The sequence below is a fragment of the Ursus arctos genome, unplaced genomic scaffold (genome assembly GCF_023065955.2).
Source record: "Ursus arctos isolate Adak ecotype North America unplaced genomic scaffold, UrsArc2.0 scaffold_14, whole genome shotgun sequence".
Classification (NCBI taxonomy): domain Eukaryota; kingdom Metazoa; phylum Chordata; class Mammalia; order Carnivora; family Ursidae; genus Ursus; species Ursus arctos.
Window position 1 is genome coordinate 38,910,395 of NW_026622808.1, and position 13,074 is coordinate 38,923,468.

Consider the following 13,074-nt stretch of genomic DNA (forward strand, 5'->3'; position numbering starts at 1 on the left):
TCTGCATTTTAGCCTTTGACATGCATTGCCAAGTTTGCCAAACTAACCTCCAGTCTGTTTGAACTTTATTGTCCCCAGAAAGGTACATGAATTATCTTTTTCCACACTCTCATCAACAGGATATTATCACTAATCTAATAGAGAAAACAACTACAGCTGATCCTTAAACAACATGGGTTTGAACTTTGAGGGTCCACCTACAGGCAGATTTTTTTTCAATAAATATAGCACAGGACTGTAAATGTATTTTCTCTTCCTTATGATTTTAATAACATTTTCTTTTTGCCAGCTTACGTTATTGTAAGAATACAGTATATAATGCTTATACAAAAAATGTGTTAATCAGTTACTTATGTTATTGGTAAGGCTTCTGGTCAACAGCAGGCTATTAAGTACTTAAGTTTTGGGAGAGTCAAAAGTTATATATGGATTTTCATCTCTCTGCAGAGTGTGGGGGGTGTCAGACAGTGTCCCTAACCCTTGCATTGTTCAAGGGTCAGCTGTATACCTTAACTTCAGCTTCATGTTTTGAACGTAAGACTGAGCATATTTTTACATATTTCTTGAAAAATTTCCCAGAGAGCTGGAGATATTTTTCTGTTGCAGTTTGGGGGAAAAAAAGAGAGAGGTGAGCTATACTAGGTGAGCTCTATTGTTAAATAAGTCAAGCAGAGAAAGACAACTATCATATGATTTCTCTCATCTATGGAACATAAGAACTAAGATGATCGGTAGGGGAAGAAAGGGATAAAGAAAGGGGGGGTAATCAGAAGGGGGAATGAAACATGAGAGACTATGGACTCTGAGAAACAAACTGAGGACTTCAGAGGGGAGGGGGGTGGGGGAATGGGATAGACCGGTGATGGGTAGTAAGGAGGGCACGTATTGCATGGTGCACTGGGTGTTATACACAGCTAATGAATCATCGAGCCTTACATCGGAAACCGGGGATGTACTGTATGGTGACTAACATAATATAATAAAAAATCATTAAAAAAAAAAAAAAAGAATTCCTTGTTTTGTGCTTCCTTAGTGAGTGCTGGGCTTGGGAACAAAGGGGGAAGGGACTGGGCAAAGTTCACCATGTACATCACAGAGGGGCCTTTATGTGCCTGCCCACGCTTAGCACTTCTGATGAATCCTCTGATTCTCATAACCACTTGCATGGTGGGGGTTTATTCCCACTTTACTGATGAGGAAACTGAGGCTCAGAGAGTCTAAGGCACTTGCTCAGGCAGGATTCAAAACCAGATCTGTTTTGCTCTAAAACCTGATCTCTTTCTATCATGAGGGCTGTATACCTGCTAGTTATATGCAAATCATGCATTAGGGGGAGGTTTCAGTGATATGGGCCCCAGTCTTCTAAGAGTTTAAATCTAGTTATGGAGAGGGAATGCATTTACTTATTTTTTAGGAATAATGACTGAGTGGCTCTTTGACCAATCAAACTGCAGATTCACCTCTTTAGTTAGGCTGGATTAAAAGAAACATTTTATTTTTAACTCCATTTAGAAAGGGGAAGGATGCTGAAAAGAAGAGTCCCCAAAATGCAATAAAGAATGCTGGTCAGGTATGCGTTCGGCAGCTGGCCAGCCCCGGGGACAGCTCACAGCCAACCAGGCCCAAGCCATAGACAGGTTTTCAAGACCATACACCATGACCTACATGTCTACCAGGCCTCAGTACAACTGGGCACAATTAGATGAGAGGATTGGTGCTGGGGAAGAAACATGTGACTACTGCTAGGAGAAAAACCCCAAAGAAGAGCATGCCTCTTGAGGGAGGAGAGCAGCTATGTCCCTTTCAGTGCCCATCCCCCTTCTCTATTTTCCTCTATTTTTACCATGCGCTGTGTGATATCATTTACTGGTTTCTGACATGTCTGTTTCCTCCCAATAGAGGGTAAACTCCTGGAAGGCAAGGATATCTATTTGTTCTGTTCACTGATGGGCTTATTAGCAACTGGCTACATAGTAGGACCTCAACAATCTTGCTTAATGAAGAATAGCATGCTTGTATGTGCTGGGCATGGTGAGGGGAGCTTTAGAACCTTGTATAAGCAAGAAGTAAGGATTGCTAGCCCTGTTTTACAGAGGAGGAAACCAGAGGCTCAGAAAGGGTGACACTTGGCTGAAGGTCATGCAGCTAAGGAATGGTCCTCCAGAATTTAAACCCAGGTCAATGATGAACTCAGAATGACAATACAGGTCTGGTCTATTTCATTACCCCCCTCCAACCCCTGGCCCCTGCTGACAATTTTAACCAATATCCTATCCTGCTTCCCCTAGTGTAAGATTCAGAGTGTGGCAGGATGCATGTGCCGAGATAAATGACTTTTGGGCTACTTCTCAGTGCATGACAGAGATTCTAAACCTTGCCACCAGTAACATTTTGGACCAGAAAATTCTTCGTTGTGAGGGGCTGTCCTGTATCTTGCAGGATGTTTAGCAGTATCCTTATCACTAACCCTTAGATGCCAGTAGTGCCCCCATCCCAGTTGTGACAACCAAAACACCACCATTGCTGAATGCCCCCTGGGGTGAGAAACACTAATCCACGGTGACTAGAAGAGACCCAGCCTCGGGAGGGGTAGCATAAAAACAGAAACATGTACATAGATCACTCTGGGTGTGGGGAATGAAAAATGTTCCAGGACAAGCAAGAGTTTCCGTGAGGGAATCCAGCTTAGCCAATGAGTCAAAAACCTAAAGCTCATAATGACTGGAAGCTAAAATAACAATAGCCATAACAGGCACAGATACTGCAGAACTAGGAAATGGGTGCTTGTGTTTATGCCTGAGCTGGGTACGTGGAAAAGATGCTGCAGGTGCAAAGGGGACTGTCTGTCAGGTGGGAAAAGAGGGACCCTTTACATGTGTCGGAGGAAATGTAAACCCAGCAGGTGAGACATGATGGAACAGATTTAATTTGTTAATGCTGCCTGTTCAGCGGGGTGCTCCCTCGCCCTTTTCCAAAAACAGAAGGTTCTCTACAGCTAAAGATAACACGCTCCAATAAAGAGAGTTCAAGCTAGGGAAATTCTCTGCACTTACCACTGCTATTCTGTAGCAGATGGTTTATTATTAAATGGATTGGAGGTTTGGGTGGGACTGTCAGACGAAAATGGGTTTCTATGTTGTCACTACAATGGGTTAAACCAAAATGTACAGTAGTTATGGCTGGGATTGCAAAATGTTCTTGAGGAGCATTTTGGGGGAGTCTCTCAGGTAAGTCTTGATTAAAGCAATTAACTTAAATCAAGAAATACCACTTCTCAGTTCTGTGGCATCCATTACTTTTTTTTTTTTTTTTAAAGATTTTATTTATTTATTCGACAGAGACAGAGACAGCCAGCGAGAGAGGGAACACAAGCAGGGGGAGTGGGAGAGGAAGAAGCAGGCTCACAGCGGAGGAGCCTGATGTGGGGCTCGATCCCATAACGCCGGGATCACGCCCTGAGCCAAAGGCAGACGCTTAACCGCTGTGCCACCCAGGCGCCCCGGCATCCATTACTTTTGACCCTCGAGCTAGTCTTGGGAGAGGCAACTGGACAGGTTCTTACATTTTTGCCCTTTTTAATAGATGAGAAATCTGAGCACCAGGAGATTTAGTGACTGGCCCACGGTAAGTGTGGCAACAGGAACTGAGTCTAGTCTTTTGACTATAAAACATGGATTTGGGTTAAGAACAAAGGCTTTGAAGTAAAACAGACATGGTTTGAAGTCATCTCAGTAGCTGAGGGACCTTGGGGAAGTTAATCTTTCTGGATATCAGTTTCCTTATCTCTGTGTGTGGTTTCTTAAAAGATTTTAATTAATTAATTAATTAATTTAGAGAGCACATGTGCACAAGTTGGGGGAGGGGCAGAGGGGGAGAGAGAATCTTAAGCAGATTCCATGCCCAGTGCGAGCCTGACATGGGGTTCCATCTCAGGACCCCAAGATCATGACCCAAGCTGAAACCAAGAGTCAGACGCTTAACAGAATGAGCAACCTGGGCAGCCCCTCAGTTTCCTCATCTGTAAAAGGGCATAGTAATGAGTACCTCACAAAGTCACAGTGAGGATTACATAAGATAAAATATGTCCAGGGCTTAGCCAAGTGCCTGTTTTGTGGGTAATAGGCAATGGAAGTTACCTATCAGTGTTATTATACCATTGGCTGCACTGCCACCATTAGTGCTGGTTTATATATGTTTTCATTCATTAGCAAACAGCAGACACATATTTGAATTACTTGGACCAAATGGCTCCTTGGGGACTTCCATTAGGATAACTGATAGGAGAAAACCTTCAGCAGCACAGTGTTGTTTATAAAAGCAAAAGATCTAGAAACAGCCTAAAGTGACCAATAGGGAATAGTTAAATAAATTACAGTGTAATCATAAAATGGAATATTATATGTTTCTTAAAAACATTCTTTTAAGAAAAGCTTAATGATAATGGGAAAGTCTTACATGTACAGTTAAGTAAGAAAAGGAAGATCCTTCTTTAAAATACAATGTGGGTAGATGTTACCCCTAGATGGTGGTCTGTGAATGTTTTTATTTTCATCTCCATACTTTTCTACATTTATTTTTCAGATTTTCCATAAGAGATAAACTAAGAGAAAATGAAATCAATAGACAAATGTACAAGACCATGAATACGGAGTTTGAAGTGGTGCTATAAACATAAAATCATATTTGGATTTGGTTCAGATTAATGTACATTTAAAAAGTGGTAAAAAGGTACCCAATCAATTTACAGTTAAAAAAAAAATATCAAACTCCATAGACCCAGGGCAAGGAGAAGTCTTTCTGTAGCTGAGAGAAATTCTGAGTAGAATGAATGAAAAGCCGAAGAAAATATTTGGTTCAGGTGTGGGGAAAATATTGTACAATTTTCTTAGTGCTAACCAAAATTTAGAACGCCTTCCAGAGGCCTGGGACAGCAGCCCAACCTCTTCATTAGCACCATGAAATGGCTTTTGCACAATACTGTTCATGATATGATATTCCACGAGCTGAAATGGAAATGATGACTCTCCCTGCCACACAGGCAAACAAAGAGTAAGGAAGAACAGTGAGGTGTGATCCTTCAGACCGAAAAGTCTGGCCATCATTTTTAGATCCTGGCACACTACAGGCTTTATTACGACCTGCTGACTTTTTTGCAGAAGCTAACTCCAGGAGAGGCCGCTGTGAGAACCCTCCAGGATCCCAGCTCCAACACTTACTGGCTGTGTAACTTAGGGCACATTTTTCAACCTTGAGTTTCACCCGTATAAAGGGGTGCTAAATCCTACCTTGCATGGTTATGGAAAAGATGAAATGAAGCCCTGAATGTAAAGTAGTTTTCACAGAACCTGGCCCATTGTAAATATTCAGCTACTGGAAGTTGTTATTACTAAATTAAAAAAGAGAAGCTTTAAATGACAATAGTCACTTATGACAGTGGTCTAACTATTACTCCAGGAATAGTAAAGATCGACAGAAAGTAAGGAGTTTCTCTTGATGTGGAATACAGGTCACTTCCTAGCTACACCTTTACCTTCCAGACTGCAAGGCATGTAATTTCTGGTTGCTTCCTCCCCCCGCCCCCCCCCCCCAAGCTTATTTCCATTTCTGCCAAATAACTTAGGATCAAAGACTTTTTGTCAATTATAGAAAGTGTATGACGTTGGATCAAGAGACTAAGTTTGAGGTCCCTGGAGAAGAAAATCATGGTTTTGAGCACGTGGGAATTAAGCACACGGGCTTGGTAATCTTTCTACTTAATTCTCAGACTACATGGCATCAGTCTTCTCATGCTCCTTCCTCAAACCTGAAACGCCTTCCTTCCCTTCCCCTCAGCAGCTCTGAGCCATTCCAGGACCACCCAACACAAATCCTTCCACCCTTGCCAGGTAGCCTTCCTTTTACCTGTCCCCACAGCCCCCCACAACCCAGCCATTACTAGGCTCCCTCTTGCTAGTATATTTTATCATATAAGATTTTAAGGTCTTATACGTTTTTATTTGGTTGCAAAGATAATATATATTTTAAAAATTCAAGCATGATAGAAATATGTAATGTAAAAAATAAAAGTCAATAGACCCAGCCTGTTTATTCATTCTCTACTGATTTGTAATTCTTATGTAACAGGAAAAAAAGAACATAAGACAGAAAACAAAAGAACTGTCAAAGTCTCTTATACTTTTATTCCCAAGAGATAACCACTATTAAGAATTTGATGATATTCCTAGTTTCCTATCCATATATTATTATGGATGCATATTATTAATTGGGATATAATGGTTTTAAATTTCCTTTTTTTCCTACTTGCTGATATATCTCAGACAAGTTTAAAAAGTAGATTTTATCCTTCTCTAGAGTAGGCCCTGTCTCCTTTTGTGTACTGATTACCTTCCCCAACAAGTCTAGAACAGAACAAATAACACAGTAGATAAAATGAATAATAAGTGGAGAACACTAATATATCCTATTTTCTGCTGCATCTCGGTGAAATGAAATACTTTGCAGATCTAAGGGCCCGGGAATGGAGCAGTGAGAGACTGTGAACCCTTCCCAAGCCACAACAGTCCTCCCCAAGGGGATACAAGTGGAAGAGGGCTGATACACTGTTGTGAAGGAGTCCAGTTATTATATAATATTACTAGGTGGGCACCCACTCCTAGCTCCTGGAGAGCCCCCAGGAAGAGCAATGGCCAGCTTTTCTAGTAATAAATGCAATAATAACAGTAACTGTCAGCTTCTGAGCTTGCCCTAAGTCACATGTAGTGCTAGGCATACCAAGAAAAGTAAGAGACAACCTTGTTCTGTGTGGAAAGTCAAGGGGCCCCCGGGAAGGGCCATCCTGTGAAAATGTCCCAGCAGGGGGAAAAACGGTGGCAAAAGAGAGGGGAAAATGTGACTATGAGTTTAGAATTAGGATGTGAGAACATGGAGGAGCAATTCTGCCCAAGACAGGTACACACCAGGAAGAGAGGTCTGACTCTAGTGACATCAGATGCCTTGAGTTTACATCATTTGACCAGAATTCCACTTCCGGTCATATCATCAAAGGAAAGGAAGGAATACAGACACACAGGAGATTTGCAATCAGGATGTTTAAAGCAGTATCATCTATAATGGTAGAAAAATGGAAATAACTTAAATGTTCAACAAAAGAAGAGTGAAAAACCAATACCTGGTATATCCTTTTGATGAAATACTATATGAATTCATTAAGAATTGGGTTTGTGAAAAATACTTAATGACATGAAAGTGTATTCTCATACTATAAGTTCATTTTATACTGTTAAGACAAAAACATGTTAACAGATAGTGTATATATATATATATATATATATATAAAACAATATATGCATATAGAATAGTATATACATATGATTATGATTTTGTTTAAAAAAACACATGCAGGTATATTGTAAAAGAGAAGATTGTCTGAGTGTACATGAAAATGTTAATATAAGATTTTTAGTGATGGGGAGATGGGGTTACAAGTGACTTTTACTCCCTTTTCTGTGTTTCTATTTTTCAATTTTAAAAAGATGCTCTATAATCAGAAAAGAAAGCACAATCGGAAGGTACTTTTAAAAAAATAGAACAAATGTCTTCAAAAGACATTCAATACAGAGTTATTCGATAATATAAAAAATATTCACAGCCTAAATAACCATCAATAGGAGACTGGTTATATAAAATAAGTCACATCAACACATTGGAATAATATATACTTGGCCCATTAAGATCATATTTTCCAAGAACAACTTGGAAAAGTGATATAATGCTTCGCTTAAGCCATAACAAAATTCTGATCCAGCTAAATGACAGAGGATGCAAATAAAAGAGATGGAAGAAACCAGGCAAACTGCAAAGTACAAAAAATAAGAGACATAACTCAAGACAAAAAGCCTTAAAAGAAATGAGAGGGTTATTGAACCTTAAGGAATGGTGCAATTCCCCCCAAGAGGCTGTAACAGTGATGAGAGGAACCTTTACATGCCTAACTGCCTAGCTTGGAAATATGTGAGGCCAAGACCAATAGAAATGCCAAGAGAAACTGACCATGCACGGTCCCCGTGGGAGATTTCAATCCAAGAGTGAACAGATCACACAAAGATAAGGCTGGGTACACTGTGAGCAACCCCAGATGAGGCTCAGAGTATGCAAGTTATGTAGATATACCTAGAATAACACTGGAAGGGAATTATTAAAATATTAACAGGGGTTGTTTTGCAGTGGAATCTTTTCTCTTTCTCCTTTTCTGTATTTTTCCATAATGAACCCACATTTTTACAATGGAAAAGAAATGAAGCTCATGTTCAGAGAGAACGCAGGGCTCAACCACAGTGCTATGAACACAGGATTCCATAGCACCCACGGGCCCTAGCACTGGCCCCAGCTCAAATGCGTCTACCAGCTGTGCAGAGCCGTGGCGGGAGAGGCAGGGCTCAGCGACCCGCCCACGGCGAGCTCACTGTCCTCACTGCACGGGAGGGGTGCACACAGGCGAGCTCACGGTCCTCACTACACAGGAGGGGTACACGCAGGCCCCTTTCAGAGTTGGACTGCATTTTCCTCTCAGGCAGGCCAGTGAGGAGATTTCTAGGCCCACAGGGATCTGTGCTCCAGTCTATCAGCAGCACTAACTTCCCGGTCAGACAGAGACAGAAGGCCAGGCAGACGGCTGTCCCTCTCCGGCTTCCACAAATGCTGTCTTTGTGCTGAGGCCCGAGCCCCCAGTCTATATGGGGCACAGGGGAGGCATGAGAGAACAAGTTCTGCAGTGTCTTGCTGAACCATTGCTGCAAGAACCACTCACATTTGTGGCTGGGGTTTTAACCTTTTTGGCAAAGCTGCTAGCCCTGAGCTGTCCTGATATCCTTCTGGGCTAACGGGGGCTTCTCCTGAGGAGCCAGAGGAAGGGCTGCTAAGTGCTCCATTATTGATTAAAGTATTGTGTTTGGGTGTTTGGGCCTAAGTCCTCTCTTCTTCTATAATAGAAGGAACTCGACCGCAGAGATAACTGGACACTGAAAAGGATATATATGTCTCCATGAGACCAGGCACCAGGGACAAGGGATACTGTGACAGAGAACCAAGCTGCTCGATTATAGCCTCGAGTTGTTTTTGGAAGAGGAAGAGGCATATATAATAAACACCTATGAGTGAAGAATGAATGCTGAGAGGTGTGGGGCAGCCCCTACCCCATTCTCCTTATTCTTTGTTCCTCCCCTTTTGGAACAGGTGCCAAGACCGCTGTCCACAAAATGGAAGAAGATGTGAAGACGGCCCATGGAGTACCCTTCAGGGCCTCCTGCTTCCCCTCCTCGCTGCTCTTCAGATGACATTAGCACCCTAGCCCATTCTAGCTGGAGAGGGAAGCAATAAAGTCATGGGGCAGTTACTGAGATGCAGGCTGGAAATAATTCTGCAAAACATGTATTGCATGCACAAAGGTGACCAACAGGGAGACATCTGGGGGGTGAGAGAGCATTCTCTGCGCTTTGCAGATCATCTGCAAACATGGCTGTCTAACTCTACACACAGGGGCACATTTCCATTCACTGACCCCCCAAGGACACACACAACATAAGGACACTGTTCACGTTCTCTCTGTGTCCATGTGCACAGCTGTTATGAATAACCATTCTGCTTCTGCTGGCTTGTTTCTGACCCAAAAAATAGAGGCTGGAGTTAGCTATTTATCATGATATTTGAAAAAGTAAATTAAAAAATTATTTTGCCAAAAAAAAAATCTTTGAGGTTTTAGAAACCAATTTCCACATGTCAGATCCCTCCCTCGGGACTGGCTTTCTCATCCTTGTTTGGCCTCAGTCTGCTGGATTTCAGACATGGCTTGATTTCTTTCTGTCCCAGTTCTCTCAGTCAATGCAAATTTTCAATTGGTGACCAAATTTTTCCTGCAGGCTTCCCTGTGTAGAATCTGTGTAGAGCAGAGATGGGAGAGGAGGAATAAAGGTTGCCTGGGAAGCCAAAGGAAAGGTTTTGAAGGTACAACAATGGAGGCTCTTATAGCAACACACAGTCAGGTCTGAGCTGTGCTGGGAGGCATAGACTAAGCTGCCCCAGACCGAGGAGCATAAACATGGAGTCTACAGGCCAGGCAAAGTAATGACAGTGAGTCAAGGGGTCAGGTGTTGGAAGGACAATCGGGAGAGATGGGGACATTTATAGGTGACAATTGGCTGGCTAACCAGGTCCAGCTCATTACTACCTTGTGGCAACACAGGCCCAGCACTGCCAAGCCTTTCAAGTCTTTAAAAGAAGCCAGAACTCTAAATTCTTTTTTTTTTTTAATTTTCTTTTTTTTTCTTTTATTTATAGAGAGCGTATGAGCAGGGGGAGAGGCAGAGGGAGAGAGAGAATCCCAAGCAAGCTCCATGTTCAGTGCAGAGCCCAATGTGGGGCTCGATCCCACAACCCTGAGATCATGACCTGAGCTGAAATTAAGACTGAGAGGCTCAACTGACCGAGCCACCCAGGTGCCCCTGGAATTACAAATTCTTATACAGATTGTTTGGATTTTTAAATGTTAGCTCAAAACACTATACAGCCAAACAAAAACAATTTGAGGGCCAAATACGGCCATGAATCTACCAGAAGGCAACTATGTCCAGGATGTAAGCAACACGAGGGCAGGATGTAGAGCCTCGTGCGTGATGAGGGCCCATCAATGCTTACAGAATGAGTGAGGACCTTCCCAGGGAAGAGGTTTGACTGCCCTAGGAGAGCCAATGGGAAGACATGGCCGGCAACACGGAGGTCTCCTAGTCAAGGGAGGAAATAACTATAGAGCGAACTCGAGCCCCAGCCACTGGGATGGAAAGGAAAGGGTGAAGTGGCAGCAGACAGGCTAAGGAATCTTCAAAAAGCAGAACTCAGCGAAAGACCAGATGTGCAGGACTAGGGCGGTGATGAATCTTCCAGGGGAAGCCTGTGATGAACTTGGCCAGAGGGCTGAGGGACTGGTCATGGGGGAGAGAAGGTAAACACATTTTTCTTCACTAGCTTCAAAGCCCTTCATCTGGCTCCCCCAGATGACCTTATTTCTTTTCCTTCTCCATTCTCCCACTAAGGGGATCAGGGGATAAGCAAGGGCCCACAGGCCCAAGCACTGAGAGAAACAGAGCCAAACCTATAGCTAATTAGGTGAGGTATTCATTGAGAAGAAACTGAGGAGAGCTAACAGGAATGCACAGGGCAGGGAATAAGCCCCGAAGAAGAAAAGCATCCACAGGGATATGGGGAGAACAGCCTGGGCTATGCAGAATCATGGCATGTTGGCTGAATGGTGCGGAAGCAATGGCAGGAGGGGGTAAGGGAGACCTAAAATAGATTTTCATAGCATAGGACATGCCTGGAGTTCTGGTCCACGATTTTCTTAATAACCCGGAAAGCCAAGATAAAAATACTGCTAAGCAAAAGTATTCAAGACAAGTTAGGAATGGCAGACTCAAGACCACTTCTCAGCTAAACAAGGTAAACCTTTTCATGGCATGGCTTCTGTTGGCTTTAGTCTGCAAGAGGATTTTTATGATTATCAAATTTGGTCCAAGACCTTGGACAAATCTCAATATTCACCTTAAAAGATAAACTTTACTGGGAGTTTAAGAACAACTACAGCCACTTGTTTACCAAAGAATTATTATAGTAACTAATATCTACCACTTAGCCAGCTAATTAGTAAGTTAGTGATTGCTAACAAAAGGCTTAGTATAGTTTTGTTAGCAATATAGCCCTTTAAATGCACTATTTTATAAATACTAAGGGCTTTATTTTTTTAAAAGATTTTATTTATTTATTTGGCAGAGAGAGAGTGCACAAACAGGGGGAGCAGCAGGCAGAGGGAGAAGCAGGCTCCCCGCTGAGTAAGGGGCCCGATGCGGAACTTGATTCCAGGACCCTGGAATCATGACCTGAGCCGAAGGCAGACGCTTAACCCACTGAGCCACCCAGGCATCCCAGTACAAGTACTTTAAATGCACTATCTTATAAATCTTTACAATGATTCCATTCTAAAGAAGCTGGTGGCATCACCCCCAATTTACCCACTCGGAATAAAAGCAAGACCTAGAGACATTAAGTCACCTGCCCAGGGTAACAAAGTGTCTGAGTGACAGAGCCAAGGTCAGAACTGAGATACTTCCACCACAGGGCCTTTGGTCTAAGCCAGGAGTCAGGAAACATTTTCTGTAAAGGGGCCAGATAGTAAATATTTGGGGCCTTGTGTGCAATACGGTGTCCACCACAGCTCCTCGGCTGTGCCACTACAGCCCAAAAGCGACCACAGATGGTACATAAATATTCAGATGCCTGTTTTCCAATAAATCTTTACTTACAGATGCTGAAAAATTTGAATTTCATATACTTTTCACGTGTCAGTAAATACTGTTCCTCTTTTGACTTTTGCCCCCGTTATTTAAAAAGGAAAAACCACTCTCAGCTTGTGCACCATAAGAAAACAGGGGGCAGGCTGAATTTTTCTCCACATGCTGTAGTCTACAGACCCTGGTCTAAGCATTAGGCTCTCCTACCCTCCAGCTCACGTCACCCGCTGGTTTTCTTAGGAAGCCCATAGATACTTTAGGATCAAGCCTGTGAGCGTGCATATGGATGGGGTACAGGACTCTGAGGAAAGACCCAACAGAGATGATTCCTCAAGTCAGCCTTCAAAGGGCTCCATCTGACCCCAGTTTACAACTTGAAAACACATCTTTCTTCCTTTCAGTTCCCTCATTTGCTCTCTTCTGCTGAAATTAGCCTTGATTCAGATTGCAGGGGGAGGTTCTGGGGAAAGCAGCAAAAACTTCCCCTGCACAACATGGTTTTCTGCAAACACAAGCCCACCGTGTCCTTCTTACCTGCAGGGTTTGGCTGAAGCGCTTTAACGGGGTGGCCTTCACGGGTGGGATGAGGTTTGCTAGTGATGTGACTCTGGAAAGGGGTTTGACCCGTTTATTACTAGGCTCCTATAGGGTTTAAAAAAAAAAAAAAAAAAGGAAGGAAAATGTCAAGGTTAATCACAGAAAACATAACTCCACCCTCCATCCAGTCCCACTCCACCAG

At 42.8% G+C, this 13,074-nt stretch overlaps 1 protein-coding gene across 9 annotated transcripts in view; it reads right to left on the minus strand.

The window, feature by feature from the left end:
- ARHGEF3 (Rho guanine nucleotide exchange factor 3) overlaps positions 1–13,074 on the minus strand; it is a 294,790-nt gene that overhangs the window by 29,330 nt on the left and 252,386 nt on the right. For all 9 annotated transcript variants that reach the window (XM_026501066.4, XM_057311810.1, XM_044384936.3 and 6 more), the window contains one exon: positions 12,870–12,977. In XM_026501066.4, the coding sequence (XP_026356851.1) occupies positions 12,870–12,977 (108 nt within the window). The remainder of the gene's footprint in view (positions 1–12,869; positions 12,978–13,074) is intronic.